The 17,278-nt window shown below is 39.8% G+C and overlaps 1 protein-coding gene across 1 annotated transcript; it reads right to left on the reverse strand.

Annotated features, from left to right (window-relative positions):
- Positions 1-10,985: 10,985 nt before the first annotated feature.
- Positions 10,986-17,061, reverse strand: LOC118579998 (prolactin-inducible protein homolog). Its single transcript, XM_036181840.1, has 4 exons — positions 16,973-17,061; positions 14,667-14,778; positions 11,394-11,508; positions 10,986-11,110 (listed from the first exon to the last, which is right to left on the reverse strand). Exons 1-4 carry the CDS (start codon positions 17,059-17,061, stop codon positions 10,986-10,988), a joined length of 441 nt encoding a protein of 146 aa, XP_036037733.1.
- Between the last annotated feature and the right edge of the window lie 217 nt (positions 17,062-17,278).

The following is a 17,278-nucleotide window of genomic DNA, read 5'->3' on the forward strand; positions in this document are numbered from 1 at the left end:
TGGTGTTTGTAGCTTGATGTTTTTTTACTGGTCAGAAATTGACAAGCCACCATATATTCATCATTGTCCTCATATCTCTAACTCTGTGTCCTGTGTTACTTACCTTCATTTCCACTGTAATTCATTGTTATGTTTTCCTAATAAACCTACATTTTCACTAATTCTGTCTTCCATTTTGGCTGATGATGTTTTCATTGTTAGATTTTTCTGCTTGACTCTTAACTTGAGGTGATTCTGACATAAAACCGAACGAGTGCAGGCGAACCTTTAAGTTGGAAAGTAGAGATCATCTAGGCCTCACATGTTCTTTCCTCACTCATCTAGTAGTCAAATAGATACTTACAAATATTTCCAGATTTCTCACATAGCTTTTGATTGGTCCTTGAATGCTCACTGCAGAAGGAAAGTAATGACTAATATTTTCCTCTGGGGAAACATGTCAGTAGTTGCTGATTCATTCAGTGTCCCCTGCTCTACTCTCATAGTTTTTTGGATATATGAAAATTCATTTTCTCTCTTAGTCAACATCACAGTTCAGTTTTTAAAAAATTATTTTTTCCCTAAGTTCTGATGTTGGCCTATGTATTCTAAGCTCTCAACTGACTTCTTTAAATGCCTTATAGTCAAATCTTATTTCACATCACCTCTTTCCCCACAACATAAACATTTTTTTTTATCATAGGACTAATTTCTAAAAGTGTGGTTTCTCTCTCCCTGCATTCCTTCCCTCAACTCTACCTTCCTTCCTCCTCCCCACCTGATCCTCCTGGTCCTGTCCCCACCTGCCCCAAGTCCACCCATGCAATCCATTCTCTTAGGGGCAGTTGTATGAAGGTGATTCCCAATGAAGTCTCCTAATAATGGAAGGAACAGAGTCCCAACTGGTCATCTCTTTCACCAAAGGAGGCTTCCAGTACTAAGGATGGGTTACACTTAATTGAATTGCAAGGAGATCGCATGGAAATTCCCAAACAACCCAGGTATTTGCTAAGAAAATGAGTTGCTATCAGCAAACTGACAGCAGAGCCCCATTGCTGAGGACAACACCCCCACAACTCAATGAACTTGGAGAAGTCAAGCTGGTGCCTACATAGAGCCTTCACTCCTAGTGTTCTAGTGTCTAGTGCAGGAAGGTGCTCTGTGAGCTACAAAAAGAGAAACAGAATCATCAACCCAGCCACAAAACCTTTGACCTAGAATTTGTCCTGCACACAAGATATGCTAGGGCAATGGTAGCACAGAACTTGTGGGAGTAGCCAGACAATATCTGATTGGACTTAGGCCCACCCCGAGAGATGGAACCCATAAATGACACTGTTTGAGTGACTAAGAACAAGAGACTAGATAGTCCATAGGCCCAGGGTAAAACAAAACTCTACTGATCTGAAAAAAATAAGTGTCAATAAAATGACTTCCAATGATATTCTACAATACGCATAGATCAGTGTTTTATTCAGCTATCATCAGAGAAGCTTCCTCATGCAGCTGATGGGCACAGATGCAGAGACCCACAGTGACATTATGCAGAGAGAGTGAGTCTTTGGAACACACAGCTCTAAATTGGGTATCTCCATCAAATCCAACCCCTCAGAGGTCAGGGAACCCAGAGGAAGAGGAGGCAGAAAGAATGTAAGAGAGAGAGAGGAGGGAGGACACCAGGAGAGCAAGGCTCTCTGAATCAGCTGAGCAAGACTCACATGGGCTCACAGAGACTGAAGCAGTGAGCACAGGGCCTGCATGGGGCTGACCAGGTCCTCTGTGCATATATTAGCCTTCAGCTTAGTATTTGTATGGGACTCTGGAGTTTGTGAACAACTAGGTCTCACATTTTGTGCTTGCTCTTGGAAGCCTTTACCTTCTGTTGGGTTGCCTTGTCTAGCCTTGATGTGATGTTTTTTACTTTATCTTATATTTTATTTTGTCATGTTTGGTTATTATCTCTTAGAAGTCTGTTCTTTTCTTTGGGGAGACAGAGAGAGATCTGAATGGGAGGAGAGGTGGGGAGGAACTGGGAGCTGGGACAAGTAGAGGGAGGGGAAACTACATCCAGATTATATTGTATGAAAAAAGAATCTATGTTTAACAAAAGGGACAAAGATTCAAAAAATAAAAATGTGTTTTTTTTCTTACAGATTTTCTTTATGAGAGTTACTGAATCCACTTGACCCTAAGTTGGAAATGAGTGGCTAAGGAGTATCAGGTACACAGGTTGGAACTAGCTCTGTAGCTGAATTTCCTTCACTACAAAAACTTTTACCTGGTGTTATTTATTTTTAACTCTTAATTTGTTATCATGATTAAACAGCACATTATCTGAGTTCCTATTATATTCCAAGTATATTCTGTTTTGAACAACTAAAAGAAAACTCACTCTCCTCCTTGGGCTTTGTTTTAAGGAGACAGACACAGACTCTCACTTAGAACAAGAGTCCAAAAGGCAAAGCTGCTAGAAATGAGACAAGTTATATAAAGCACCTTGGGGATTGCCCAGATAAATAAAATCTTCTATGCCATGAAAACTTCATTTGTAGGACTAACAACATGGCACCAAGCCTGTTGAGCTGAGTTTGAATTTTAGGTTCCACAGATGTCAGAAAAGAACTGACTCCAGAAATTGTTCTCTGACTTCCACAGATGTCTTCACACACACACACACACACACACACACACACACACACACACACACACACACACGCACACACACACACACGCACACACGCGCACACACAAACGGGGGGGAGAGAGAGAGAGAGAGAATAAATAAATAAAATATTTAAAATACACTTGTAGATTTTGGCAATGTCATTAGCTAAAACAAAAGCTAAGTGTCTGGTAACTGGAACTAAAGTGGAGTTACCAGTCCAACAGAAAAGACCCAAGGCAAAGAGAGGTTATGGCAGTTCATGCAAACATGCTGATAACTCTGTCTTAGACTAAGAAACAAAACAACTTCTTCCAGTCATTTGCTTTCCACAAGAATGAAAGACATGGCAGCTATGAGTGTTTATCAGAATGATCTCAAATAAAAAAGATATTACACTTCAGGTTCTAAAAAGAAAACTAGAAAGAAGCTAAACCCTAAAAGTGTAGGCAGTAAAATAAATAACAAAATCAAGACAGACATTAATAGAATGGAGACTTAAAGAACAAGAAAAAAAAACACAAAAAGATTATTTTCTTTGGAAAAAAATAAAATTGAAAAACATTCAGCTAAACTGAGTGTAGGAGATGAGATCTAAATGATCAAAATTAGAGGTGAAATTGTACCATATTACAAAATGTTCCAATCAAATTCAGAGAATCATTAGGGAATCATTTTAATATTTCTGAAAAACTGCAGGAAAGAGCCAGATGTGATTTTATTTGAGGAAGGCATCTCATATTCTCCAAGAGAAAACCTTGGCATAGTACAAAATGGAAATGTCAAACCCATTCTGGTACATTCTAATACTGGGGAAATTAAGGAAAAAGGCTTGGGAAACCTAACTGCCTTCTAAGTTACAGCATTTTTTTTTTTTATTTTAAATGTTAGCATATAGTAGAAGTTATAGCATTTTCAGATGCACTTTGTTTTAGCAGGTTCTCTTCCGTGCTCCTCTTCTCCATTCCCTCTCCACCCGTGTAAACCTCCAACTGCAAAAGGCCTCTTTCCATGTTCATGCCATTTGTATTCTGCTATCTTCTTCCTTTCACTTGAGCTCCTTTTCCCTCTCATTATTCATGTTCCAGTTTCATGAACTATCCCAACATTTATGCCTATGTGTGTGCATGTACACATGTAATGTTAATATTATAAATGTCAGTAACTAGAATGTGGAAATATGAGTACATGGTATATTTGTCTGTGTTACCTTGTATAATAAAATAATTTCAAGAGCCATCTATTTTCCTATTTCCACTTTTTATGGATGAATAAAATTTCACTGAGTGTATTTACTGTGTTTTTGTTATTCATTTATGTGTTGATGGGCATCTAGGCTGAGTCTGTATCCTTGCTCTTTTGAATAGAGCAGCAATAAACAAAGCTATGCAAGAGTCTTTGTGATAAAGTATAGAATCATTTGAGTGGTCACCCACCAGTTTTAGAGAAGAACTTGGGTAGTTCTTGCTGTGGAATGTCTTTCTGTATGCTGTGATTATGTTTTGGTTAATAAATAAATTGTTTAATAAATAAAGCTGCATTGGCCCATGGAAGGGCAGAATGGAGCCAGGTGGGAAATCCAAGAGGGATAGAGAGAGAGGAGAAAGACTGGGTTGGGGCAGGCACTGTGAGCTGCCACCAGGAGAAGCAAGATGTGAGAGAGCAGGTAATGCCAGGAAGCCAGGTAGCAAAACATAGATTAATAGAAATGGGTTGAATTAAGTTATATGAGTTAGTTAATAATGAGCCTGAGTCATAGGCCATACAGTTTGTAATTAATACAAGCCTCTGTGTGTTTACTTGGGACTGAGTGGCTGTGGGGCTAGGCAGAATACAGAAAAACTTCCTGCTACAAGTTGTATCTTTAATTTTTGGAAACCACCACGCTGATTTTCATAGCAGCATCACCAGTTTACACCCCCACTAGCAATGAATAGAGGTTTCTCTTTCCTCACATCCTTGCCAAGATTCCTCATTTTTTTTTTATGATGGCCATTTTTACTGAGATTAGATGGTGGACCCTCAGCTGAGGGTACACCTTTATGAGACCTCACAATAATGGAGGTTAGATGATGACTCTTTGAATGCCAGTGCTTCTCTTCTGGTGCAGTGTCCACCCACCTGCTCTGCTGCATTCACCTTTAGAGGCAAAATGAATTCAGCCTCTGGCTCGAGTTTTCTGCAGCATAGGGCTCTCTCTCCAACTCTCTGAGCACTTGGTATATGGTGTCCTGACATGTCCTGCATTGGCAAGTCTCAGCTCAAGGCAACTGTAGCATTGTCTTTATTGAGTCCATTTCACGGAAGATCACTTAATTGCATTTTTTGCTGCGTACATTTTTCTCTTCCCAATGTTTCTTATTGGGTTATCCTCCCTGTTTATTTCTTTTGGCTTTTTTCTGCTTCATTCTCTATTGTTCTGCTAGATTAATATTGGATGGACATTTACATTTCTGTCCCTTATGCTTTAAAATTAGAGCTAGGAGTGTCTCTCTTAAACCAGGGAGAATTTTCTTTTACTATACTTGACAGTTTCCACATTGTTCTGGGTGTTTGGTTTCCTAGTCTGGAAAACAAGTTCCTTGCCTTGTGTCATATTGGGATGCATATTTTATTAACAATTTAAATCCTGGCTATAGGTTATTTTTCCCCAAAGTGCTATCTGCTTACTCTTATCTCTACCACAATTTTTAACAGAAGCATAACATTTCAATGGAGCTTATTTTGATTTTATTCAATCTCATAAAAGTATGGCCTTAACTAAAGTGTCCATCTCCAAAAGATATACATAGAACTGTTCTATAATATTTTTATGTTCTGGATTCTGATAAGGTGGAATACTTTTTTATTCCTCTGCCTTCCTCTAGGAGCTGATGGTCACCTCAGCTTATTCTATATCTTTCTTGAACATTCTGGATACTTACTGTAGTATGCTCCAAGGGAGGACTTTAAGACTAAGATTTAAACGGGGTGTTTCCTTCTGAAAATGTGTAGAACACTAGCCACAAAGTGCGATGTTGACATGCGCAAGGGAATGAAATGAATTAGAGATGGAGGAGGAGGAGCTACTTACCACAGTGAAACCATAGCACAATCCTGAGGGAAATAGTTGGCAAACAATGGCGAAAATGGTACTTCTATTTACTCCAGAGAAATGAGACTTTCTAGATCTATGCTAAGGAAGTGCTAAAGACCTTCTAGGGGTTTGAAGCGTTTCTTTTCCCATTGAACCATTTCTGGCTCTTGTGTGTCTGACAACACTGCATTTTTTTTTTTTTTTAGTGTGATATTGCTCTTCTTGTTCTCCTTTTTTATTTATTATATTTGTGTTTTAATTTTACATGTCAGCCATGGGTTCCCCTGTCCTCCCCCCTCCCGCCCCCACCCCCACCTTCCCTCCATACCCTCCCCTCCATTCCCATCTCCTCCAGGGCCAAGACTCCCCTGGGGATTCATTTAAACCTGGTGGATTCATTACAGGCAGGTCCAGTCCCCTCCTTCCAGGCTGAGCAAAGTGTCCCTGCATAGGCTCCAGGTTCCAAACAGCCAGCTCATGCACTAAGAATAGGTCTGGGTCCCACTGCCTGGGTGCCTCCCAAACAGTTCAAGCTACACAATTGTCTCACTTATCCAGAGGGCCTGATCCAGTTGGGGGCTGCACAGCTTTTGGTTCATAATTCATGTGTTTCCATTTGTTTGGCTATTTGTCCCTGTGCTCTTCCAATCTTGGTCTCAACAATTCACACTCTTATAGTCCCTCTTCTTTCTCAACAATTGGAATCCTGGAGCTCCACCTGGGGCCTGGCCGAGGATCTCTGCATCCACTTCCATCAGTTATTGGATGAGAGTTCCAGCATGACCATTAGGGTGTTTGGCCATCTGATCACCAGACTAGGTCAGATCAGGCTTTCTCTCGACCATTGCCAGCAGTCTACAGAGGATGTATCATTGTGGATTTCTGGGGACTTCTCCAGCACTCTGCCCATTCCTGTTCTCATGTGGTCTTCATTTATCATGGTCTCTTTTTCCTTGTTCTCCCTTTCTGTTCTTGATCCAGCTGGGATCTCCTGCTCCCCTAAGCTCTCTTTCCCTCAAATCTTGCCCTTCATTACTCCCACTGTCTTCCATGTTGTTCATGTAGATCTCATCCATTTCTCAGTCATTGGGTGATCCCTGTGTCTTTCCTAGGGTCCTGTTTTCTAGGTAGCCTCCCTGGAGTTGTGTAGCAGTCTAGTCATCTTTGTTTTACATCTAATATCCTCCTATGAGTGAGTACATACCATGTTTGTCTTTCTGAGTCTGGGTTACCTCACTCAGGATGAACACTGCATTCTTACTGGGCTAGAAAAGGTTTGCATAGTGGCTGGTAGGAATTGTCGGCATAGCAATATAGGCCCTGGAGGGATAGGCAAAGGCATACAAAGGACCTGAAAAACTTTTTTCCAGGCATCTGCAGTGTCACCCATGGAGAATCTCCATCTCTATGACTTTGACCATTTCAATGATTTTTTGTTTGTTTGTTTTTGTTTTTTTGTTGTTTTTTTTTTTTTTTTTTTTTTTGAGACATGGTTTCTCTGTGTAGCTTTCCACCTTTCCTGGAACTCGATTTGTAGACCAAGCTGGCCTCAAACTCACATATTTCTATCTGCTTCTGCCTCTGGAGTGCTGGGATTAAAGGCATGCGCCACCACCGCCTGGCTTCAATGATCTTTTATAAGTAGAAACATACAGGATTTTTTTTACTTCTGGCTGACTTTTGTTATCTAGTCTAGTGCCTTCCAGGATTAGAAAAACATTTGTTTTTTAAATTTTTGAGATGATAATATAATTGCATCATTCCCCCTTCCCTTTCATCCCTCTAAACCCTCCCATATATCTTTGCTTGCTCTCTTTCAAATGGATAGCCTTTTTTCCTTGTTGTTATATGCATATATGTGTGTGCATATATATTCCTAAAGATAACTTACTCAGTCTGTACAATGTTATTTCTATATATTTCTCCAGGACTGACTATTTGGTATTATGTAATCAATTGGTGTGCTCTTTCCTGGGGAAGGCTATTTTTGCCTCTCTCAGCATTCCTTAGTGGCCTATAGTTCATTGTGTATGGTAAAACAACTCCTGCAACCAAGGATCAGTAAAGGGGGGCAGTGGAAAGACTATGAGCCAGAGGATCAGGGAGTTTGCTGTGAGCCTGTATCTGCTAGGAATGTCAAAAGCTGCACCCTTAAGACCTAAACATGAATGGAACAGGGCTAACAAAAATAGACGTGTTCAAGTGGATGGACAATGTCTCTGAGGCCTTCCGTATTTACATATGTTGTTCAAAATGACAATTTCCTTCTCAATTTTTAAAGCAGGAAGAAATTTCAATATGGTGTTACCATTGAAACTATACCACTTGGATACACTGACATGCAAGCTTCAGGATACAACACTAATTTATAGGTTGGTAGTTCATCTTGTGTTAGAATCTCTGGCAAAGGAAGCAACAGACAGACACCATAGACATCTCTCTAGATACATGTACATGGCAGGTATGTAAGGGCTATCTAACAGAAAGGAATTTAGGTATTTAATGGACTGGGGAATTACATTTTGTAAAAACCCAAATCTAATAAAATCAGAGGAGTGCTAAGTAGACCTGGATTTTGGAAGCAGTATCTGTTGTTCTCAGGAACGTTGTATTTAACCATTCTTACTTTGTAGATAGAAAAGAACCCAAGATTGAGCAATATCTAGAGAATAAAACAGGGGGGTAGGAGGTTCTTCAGAAGGCTCAAACTTTTACATAATCAGACCTGTATTTTATTTTTTATTATTTTTTTAAATTTTATAATTTAATTTAATTTTACATATCAGTCACGGATTCCCCTGTCCTCTCTCCTCCCACTCCACACCCTCCCCCAACTCACCCCCATTCCCATCTTTTCCAGGGCAAGCACTCCCCTGGAGATTCAGCTCAGCCTGGTAGATTCAGTCCAGGCAGGTCCAGTCCCCTCCTCCTTTCACCCACAGACTTGTATTTTTCAATATCATCTGGCTTTTGATGAATAGGCATATAATACAAAGTAGTGATATTAGTAACAGTTTAGTAAAACCAAGAAGAAGGTTGCAGATTTGATCAATAGGCTTCTAAAATGATATCATCCCATAGAGAACTACTTTGCAGAAAAGAAGTTTGTTGCATGCTTGTGGACTCTAAAAAATCCAATACTGAACACCTCAAGAAACAAGGGGCCATGTGCACACACTGTTCATCATGAGTTTCATAGGCAGAGCTACAAATTATGAATTTGATGGGAAGAACATTAACTCATCATAGAGTGGAGATAGTGCAGTAGAGGTTGGACTCAACCTGGGCTTTAAGCTACCAAGAATTAAAGAAAAAAAGAATATTTTCAGATGAGAAAGAAGTTTAAAGGGTAGTTTTTGTCCTTTAATTAATATTGTTCCAAAATGGAAATAGAAAGGAATTAGGACCAATCCAGAAAGCCTAAGCACGCCACAAAGAGACTATATATATATGTCATATATATATATGATAATGTTTACTAAAATTGAAGACTATTAATTTATTCTTAATGTAAAATATTAATAGATGTTTACTTCACAGCTAGTCTGCTCCAGACATCAAAAAAAGCTAAAAAGCATACATTGTGGATACTAGTCAATTCAAATTACACTTTAAATGTGACTTTCTGAGTTTTTTACAGCAGATACAAAATTGAAGCAAAGGCTCAGCGAAATAATTACAGACACAAAACAAGACTAATTGATAATCTTAGTCCTGGGAAATAACAAATATCTTCAGAATGGTAATAATCTGCCACAACCAGGCTAAAGAGAGAGTTGTACAGGGACAATGTCTAATGCAGGTGTTGAAAACCAGTGTACCAGGGAAAAGTACCTTGAGGAAGGGCACTCTAAAAGGAATCAGCTTTGTCCCCTCTGCAAAGATGTAAATCATTATAGAAGACAATGTCTTGCCTTCAGAAGTAAGTACAGGCTTCAATGCCCATATTTGACACATGCAGTTGATGTTAGTGTCCTAATAACATCTCAGATAATCTTTTTGAACAACTTTCTTTCCCTTACCAGGATTCAGATCCTCATTTATGATTACTGGCCTAGAGGATGTGTTTCATTTTCTTGTCTAGATATACACAATCTGTTCTGATTCTGATCTTTCTTGTAGCAACATCTTTAGCCCTTCCATGTACTCATGCTCAGTACCAGACATATGCTACTTTTTCATGCTTTGGGTTCTTGATCTGCTCTTTCATCTTCCAGAATTTGCTTCCCTACTTTTTTACCATTTCTCATGTCTTACTTCTACCAAAAGAAGTAGTGGGGCCTCTCAGAGGAAGCACCTCAGAGATCTTTGCCTTCATTTGTGGCCAGCCACATTTGCTATGCCTGAGGTCCATAGGCAAAGGTGTATCCAGTACTCCAGATAGTCACAGCTTCTTGCTTGTAACTGGTCAAGAAGAAGCAACAGAATGTCACACAGTGCTACAGTTCATGGCTAGGACCATAGACTGTCCCAGCTCCCTGGTTTCAAATCACTCCCATCTCTTGGAATCTGAAGGTGGAGTTCCTTTGAGGGCAATGGGATGGAGAAAAGCCAAGCATTATAGAGCTTGGCTCCCTGCCCTAACTCTCCCTCTTATTTGTTGAGTCTTTGGAACACCACAGTTGTCACCTTTCTACTCTTTGAGAGAGTTAGAAGGGGCTGCAGCTGGGGTTTGGCCATCATTCTCACATCTTCTCTATCTTTCTTCTTCCTTTCTTTGGAAGTTTGTTGTTGTTGTTGTTGTGGGTTTGTATGATTTGTGTTTATGTGTGAGCGTGCTTGCCACTGTGCCATGGAATCCTCATAAAGAACAAAGGATAATATCAAGTGTTGGTCCTTGAAGTCTACCAGTTTGAAAGAACATCCACAAGTGTTCACCACTTCACACACCCAGCTAGTTTGTTCAAGAACTTCTGAGGAGACTTCTGTCTCTGGCTCCTGTCTCACTGCAGAAGCACTGGGATCACAAATATGTGCTACCATTTCTGGCTTTATATGGGTTCTCACACCTGTGTGGCAAGCACTTCTTTTCCTTTTTATGTCATCAATGTGTAGTAAGAAATCATAAAAATCTCAATAATGGTTCTTTGAGAGAATACTGTATGAAATTTGGGGTACTTTGCTGACTTTGAGGAGGATTTTGGTGGCAAGACAAAGTAATACATGGAGAAGCTTGTAAGAATTTTATTTAACCACTGTCATGCATATTCCAGTCAGTTTTACATAGAGAAAAGTTACATTGGTTTTCAGAGACATCAGAGGCTTCCATTAGATCACATACACAACACGGAAAGTGTGATACATGCTTCCACTAATGGGCACCACAGCCACATCTTCAGGACAGATGTTTTTCTCCTTAATAATTTCAACAACTATTGCAAAATTGGTAGTTTCTGGAAGAGATGAAGACAAAGACAATCTCTCAGACACTTTAGGGTCCTCCTTTTTCCTGCCAGGCCCAGTAACTGCCTCCTGGCATTTAGTTTCCTCAAATAATTTGCAAATCAATATCCTATTTAGTCTTTCTTACCCAAAGCTTTCTACAGCTTTAGAACCTGGGAATTGTCCTCATGGGCTTCCTTTCCACCCACCACCTTGCCTTTCTACTCTATGGAAGTTCTGCGGCCATATTTGTTTCTAATGTTTTCTCTTTGGCAGGTAGTTCTTCCTACTTACCGTGGACTGGAAAGTCCCAGTAGAAGGTTACTCGATAATCATTACAGAGGCAGCGGGTTTGGTTAAAGCTAAAGTTACCTTCCATTGGTTTAGGACTGACAAGGTAAGCTTTGACCTGATGGGGAGAGATGGCCTACTGTTAGTCCAGAAAATGGGAAGACGAGGACAATACAAGAGAGGAAATAGCTGAGATAGATTAGTGACACATAGACTTTATATTCATCATTGTATTATCATTCCACAGGCTTTCCCTCTTCACACCTTCAGACTCATGCCCGAGAAGTCTGAGTATAAGATTCAGGAGGATGTAAGTGAATCCACCAGGCAAGGAGATTAATCCTGCTGTGATTATCTCCTTGGGGAAGGTTTGCTTTTGGTATCAGCTACAGTTCTCAAAAATGACTTGTGTGAGTTTTTACTCTGGGACCCAGTGAGATGGCAGCCCAGCTTTTTAAATGTACATGCCAAGACAAGGCTTTGTGAGAGTGATGGTCAAAACCCACAGCAGCCCCTTCTAACTCTACAACAATTGAATTAATCTCTTGCTCCCATGTTTTCCAACTGTAAAATTAAAAGTTACTCCCTCTGTCCATGTCTGGCCACTATTAGATAAGCAAATAATTCTTGAGGCCAATTTCTTTTCTTTTTTTCTGCTAGTTAACTTTTTTATTATTAAAAATTTTCTATTCATTTTACATACCATCCATAGATGCCCCTCCCTTCCCTCCTCCCGCCCTCAACCTTCCCCCCATCCCTACTTCCTCCAAGGCAAGGCCTCCCCTGGGGAGTCAGCAGAAGGGCCAATTTCCTTGCTTTTCAAACTTAAGAGTGTCTATCAACTTAAGACCTCAGATCACTGGACATATCAACTCCTGTTTCTGGGACCTAACATAGAGGTTTTGTCTTAGAGATGGTCTACCCAGAAGGACCTGTGAATAGAATTCAGTAAGTGTGAAAAATGATGGGGAAAATGCCTTTAAATTTAGCATTTAGCATCCTGTTACCAGCACGGAGATGCAGACATCTTAGAGAGAGTTCCATTCTGGTATTGAGAGAAGGCCTTGTTCCCTTTTCATTATGTTTGCCACAAGATCTCTTCATGAGTTAGAATTTTTAGAAATTATGTGAGTAAAACAATAAATCAGAGTCCTGTGAATGTGCTACACATTACCTGCAGTATAAAGTCAAAGGCCATCACAGTACTTCCTTCTTTAAGTGGAGCCAGCCACAACTTTCCCAGACAGTGTCTTTATAAAGTGAATTTAACTTTGCTTGCATTTCATATGTGTTAGATTTGGGGGCCATCCATTAATAAATACATAGATTACTGTATTGGGTACTTTTATCATTATTAAAAATGGTAGTTTCTCATGTAATGAAGTGCACATTTTGCCCTTAGAAGAAGTTTTCTGTTAAGTAAATTATAGACTTTATGAGATCAGGAAAATGGTCTGTTGCACAAAGATGCTGAAGATTGTGGTTCACCACAAGTTTTCTCCAGTCCTAAAGAATTGTATGGTCATTATATTCAAGCATATAATCACAGGTATATGCTACTCTGTTTTAATTCTAAAATGAATAAATGTTAGTCCAAGACTAAACGTTGTTAAATATTCAGCTGGAAAAACATTATAATTACTATAAAAAAGAGGATTTACAATGTTCAATCATAAAAAGAAATATATTCCTTGAAAGTTTTAAAATATAAATATACTTTATAGTTATAGTCATATGTTGATCCTCTCCCAAACCCCACCTCAGAAAGCTCTAAATAAAAATAAATTGTTTGGAGGGCTGGAGAGATGGTTCAGTGGCTAAGAGCTTTTACTGCTTTTGCAGAGGATCCAGGTTCAGTTCTCAGCACCCAAATGGCAGCTCAGGTGAAACCTCAGTTTCAGGGTATTCAGTTCCCTCTAGAGGCACCAGGCACATGTATGGTACATAAAACACTCTCTCTCTCTTTCTCTCTCTCAAATTATTTTGGTGCAGGATGGGATGGCTATAATCTGTATCTATAATCCTAAAACTTGAAAATCTGAAGCAGGAGGATCAGGGAAACCATCTGCTTTGATCTCATAATGAGTTTGAGGCTCACCAGAGCAAAAAAAAGAGGCTGCTCAAAACAAACTGACGAAATTTCCTTTTACACAAACCTTGGTTGAAAAAAAAAATTACTGTTTAAAGTATTTTCACCCCTTTTGCTTCTCCTCAGGTAGACTTTTTTTTTTTTTTATAAGTTCACTCTTTTGTATTAGAAGCAAGATTCTTAAAATTAGAAATTTATTCACTATAATATCACATGCCATTTTGTTGAGCTCAACACAATTATAATATTAACTTTTTAAGGGTGCAAATAGACTTTCATTTTTTGTCATCACCAGAAACTATCTTTATTACAGAAGTCTTTTTTGTATTCCTTGTGTAAACATTTTTCTCAATGTCATCTGTGATTATTACTAACAAAACACAAATTGCAAATCTGTGAATCAGCCTCCATCCTGCACCCACATTAGCAAGCATAGTTCGTGTTCTTGTCTTGCAAACAGAAAAAATTGATAAAGGCCATGGTATATGTTTGCAATATATCCAAGAATCTTTCTTTAATCAGGGTGAGGCTATTTCTTGATTATATTTTAATGAATGGTCTTCTCCTGGTACTATTTTGTTTCTTATTTGATCATTGTTCTTGAGATCTCAATTGAATTAAGAAAGTCATGTTGTAGGGAAGTGTAGCGTAATGCTGGGTTCTATTTTCAGGTTGTTCAGGGTATAGAGCTGGGAACCCCTTTCTGTATACCCTGGGGATTTGATCTTGTCAGGTCAGGAGGCAGAGGAAGGGCAGGAGGAAAGCAGGCTCAGCTTGGGGTATTACTGGAGAAGAAGAACCAGATCACCACTGTTTTCTTCTTACCTTTGCTCTAACCTATGGCTATGGTTGCAGGATGTTCTTATGAAAACCCTGTTCCCAAAAGCCCTTATCAAAATCCAGTCATGCTTCGGACCCTGGCGCAAACACTACCAGTTTTCCTCCTCTTTCTTTCTTGCTCCTTTACTCCCTAGACTCTTCCGGACTGGGGTTTCTTCATCTGTAGAATGGGAATCATCACCTGCTACAAGTTCTTACGATTGTTCTCAGATTCAAGTAACAAAATATGTATGAGGATTTTTTAGTGTTTTCATCACGCAGTATTAACATAAAAGATGAATTCAATCGTGTTTATAACTCAGGAATCAGCGTTTGACTTGGGGTCACTGTCCCATGTGTCTACTCACCACTAAGCATTCTCTATATTCTGTCTCAAGTCCAAGTTTCACAGTGACTTCTTCACCTGACCTTGCAGATTTTGGAACATCTAAATAAAATAAAAGTGCTTTTCGAGTATTTCTAGGAAGAGAAAAACAGGACACAGAGATCAGAGACCTGCACACGAAGAAAAGCATCAAGCCCGAAGGAGGCATGGGAACAGAGCAAAGCGGGGGTTACACAGCTTGAACTAACTGCTGAGCATCCAAATCCTCAGGAAGCTTTGTGTGTTGGTTGGTTTGAATGTTTACCTTTGTTTAATTAAGCAACAGACACATTGTTTAAAATGGAGCATCTTTTTTTTTTTTTCCAGTTTCAAATAACACGTTTTAAAGTAGAAAACTATCTAGTGTCTCATGCCATTTCCTAACAACCTACAGCAGGAGTTCTCACCCTGTGAACCGTGACCCCTTTGAGGAGTTGACCTGTGAACCGTGACCCCTTTGAGGAGTTGACCTGTGAACCTTGACCCCTTTGAGGAGTTGACCTGTGAACCGTGACCCCTTGAGGAGTTGACCTGTGAACCGTGACCCCTTTGAGGAGTTGACCTGTGAACTGTGACCCCTTTGAGGAGTTGACTGACCCTTTCACAGGAGTCACCCAAGACCGTCAGCAACCCCAGGAATTTACATTACAATTCATAACAGTAGTAAAATTACAGTTATGAAGAGGCAACAAAAATAGTTTTATGGTTGTGGGGGGAGAGTCACCAACACCCGAGGAGCTGTACTAAAGGGCTATAGCATTAGGAAGGCTGAGAACCACTGCCATACAGTTTATTAGCTCCTTGTCTACTGAATGGAATGAAAGAGTCAAGTCACCCTTAGGAGAGAACTTCATATCCACAGAATCATGTAAACTCCACACTGGAGGAGTTCATAGATCTTCCTTGAAGATCTTACTTTATGATTTCTGGATATAGCCTAAGAATGTATATCTATTTAGGTCTACAGGAAATCTGTACTTACTGTAATTGTGAACACACCACAGCTGAGAAAAAGAACCTGAGATGAAGTAAAGAGCCAAGTGTTCCTCTCTAGTCAATAAAGGCCGTCCAGGGCCAAGGGGATTGCTTTTTCTTTATAAAGAAACTTGGCTAAGGTGCTTTGGTGGTGTGTGGGGTAGAAAGGAATTCTTAGACAGCATTATTCATAGCTCCATTTCCTAGGGCAAAACATGTTACATTTTAATTCTTGTACCAACTGCTCTAGGACTCGTTCCTAGGAAAGATACATGAAGACCAGGTGTCTTCAAAATTTCAGTTTTGTGAATGAGTTTAGGGTTGGTAAAATGACCAGATTAGCTATAGCAATTAACCATGACAGTTTTTTCTTAGGATAAGTGTTCCATACAAGGCAGGTATTCAATAATAAACAGGAGAGTTGTTAGCCAGCTGTGATGGCCTAGTCACCTTAATCGTAAAGCTTATTTCAACATGGGCTTCCCTCTGGCCCCGGGAAGAAAGCCATCTGAACTGGAACTTCAGGGCTTCTCAGGATGCTTGCATCAGAGCTACTTAAAACCTTGACATTTCCACTAGGATAAGACATTTGGCCAAGTTTCCCAGAGCACCCAAAGGCTCATGATTCATCAAGCCAGCAGCCTAGGCTGCTGCAAATGTAGAGATCTCCAGTTTAATTGGGTAACTCTGCTTCCCCACCCCCTACAGTATCTGGCTTCATTTCTTACTTCATTCTACTCCTTAAACTTTTCTACTTTCTTCAAACATGGACTGTCAGTATGGTAGTCCAGGTCTCAGTGTGAGTGTTACTAAAGGTCCTAGTGTTTATCTTCTGGTTTTATTGTAGGAGTAATATCTATGATGCTTGTTTGGCTAACTCAGCCTGAGACTATGGGTCAGTGACAAAAGCTCTCATTCTCAGTGAGTCCTGCCAAAGACATCTGAAGCGATTGCTAGAACTCACAGACTTTTATTTTATTTTATTTATTTATTTTTTTACCTTTTTGAGGTAAACTGAGTAAAATTCTGAACAGTGTGTAGATCAGAGAGAGTAAAACTAATTGTTTATGGAATACTCATATACAGTGGAGGCTTTATTTCTTAGGCAAGCCTATACACCCAGAGGAAATGTGAAGGGAATGTATGAAGCCTAATAAGGGAATGGAACCTGCCACAAGGTCCATGCATGCAAGCTTCCAAGGCTAGAGATCTTTGCAGTCTAAATATCTACAGAAAAGTGTGTGCAGGCTTCCAGGTCAGGAGGGGAACCCCAGCTATGGCTTTCCTGCAAAAGAAAAGAAGGGTTTGACTCACGTGCTATCCTGAGCCTTGCTGATTCCCAGCTGCAGGCACAGGACCAAGAAGAGGATGGCAGCACTGAAGCGGCGTGAGAGGCTGTGCATGGTGGAGAAAACAGGACACCAGAGCAGTAGGGTCATTGGTGTGCAGCACAGGTTTTATATACAGATCGAGGAAGCAGAAAAGCTGGCAGGTAGGTCCATGAAGTGAACCACTTAATCATTCTCTGTACTCACGGTCCTTCCTTGTTGAGGAGAAGTTTGTTTTTTTCTATGGAATAAATATCATCATTCATTTAAATTGTTGGAATATTCGTGATTG

The sequence above is a fragment of the Onychomys torridus genome, chromosome 3 (genome assembly GCF_903995425.1).
Source record: "Onychomys torridus chromosome 3, mOncTor1.1, whole genome shotgun sequence".
In the NCBI taxonomy this organism is placed as follows: domain Eukaryota; kingdom Metazoa; phylum Chordata; class Mammalia; order Rodentia; family Cricetidae; genus Onychomys; species Onychomys torridus.

Coding starts and splice junctions, on each gene's coding strand:
- LOC118579998 (XM_036181840.1), bottom strand. CDS start 17,061: ATGCACAGCCTCTCACGCCGCTTCAGTGCTGCCATCCTCTTCTTGGTC. Junction 11,509..14,666: donor AATATAGAGAATGCTTAGTG/GTGAGTAGACAC, acceptor TCTCCCCATCAG/GTCAAAGCTTACCTTGTCAG. Junction 11,111..11,393: donor CTGGGACTTTCCAGTCCACG/GTAAGTAGGAAG, acceptor CATCTCTTCCAG/AAACTACCAATTTTGCAATA.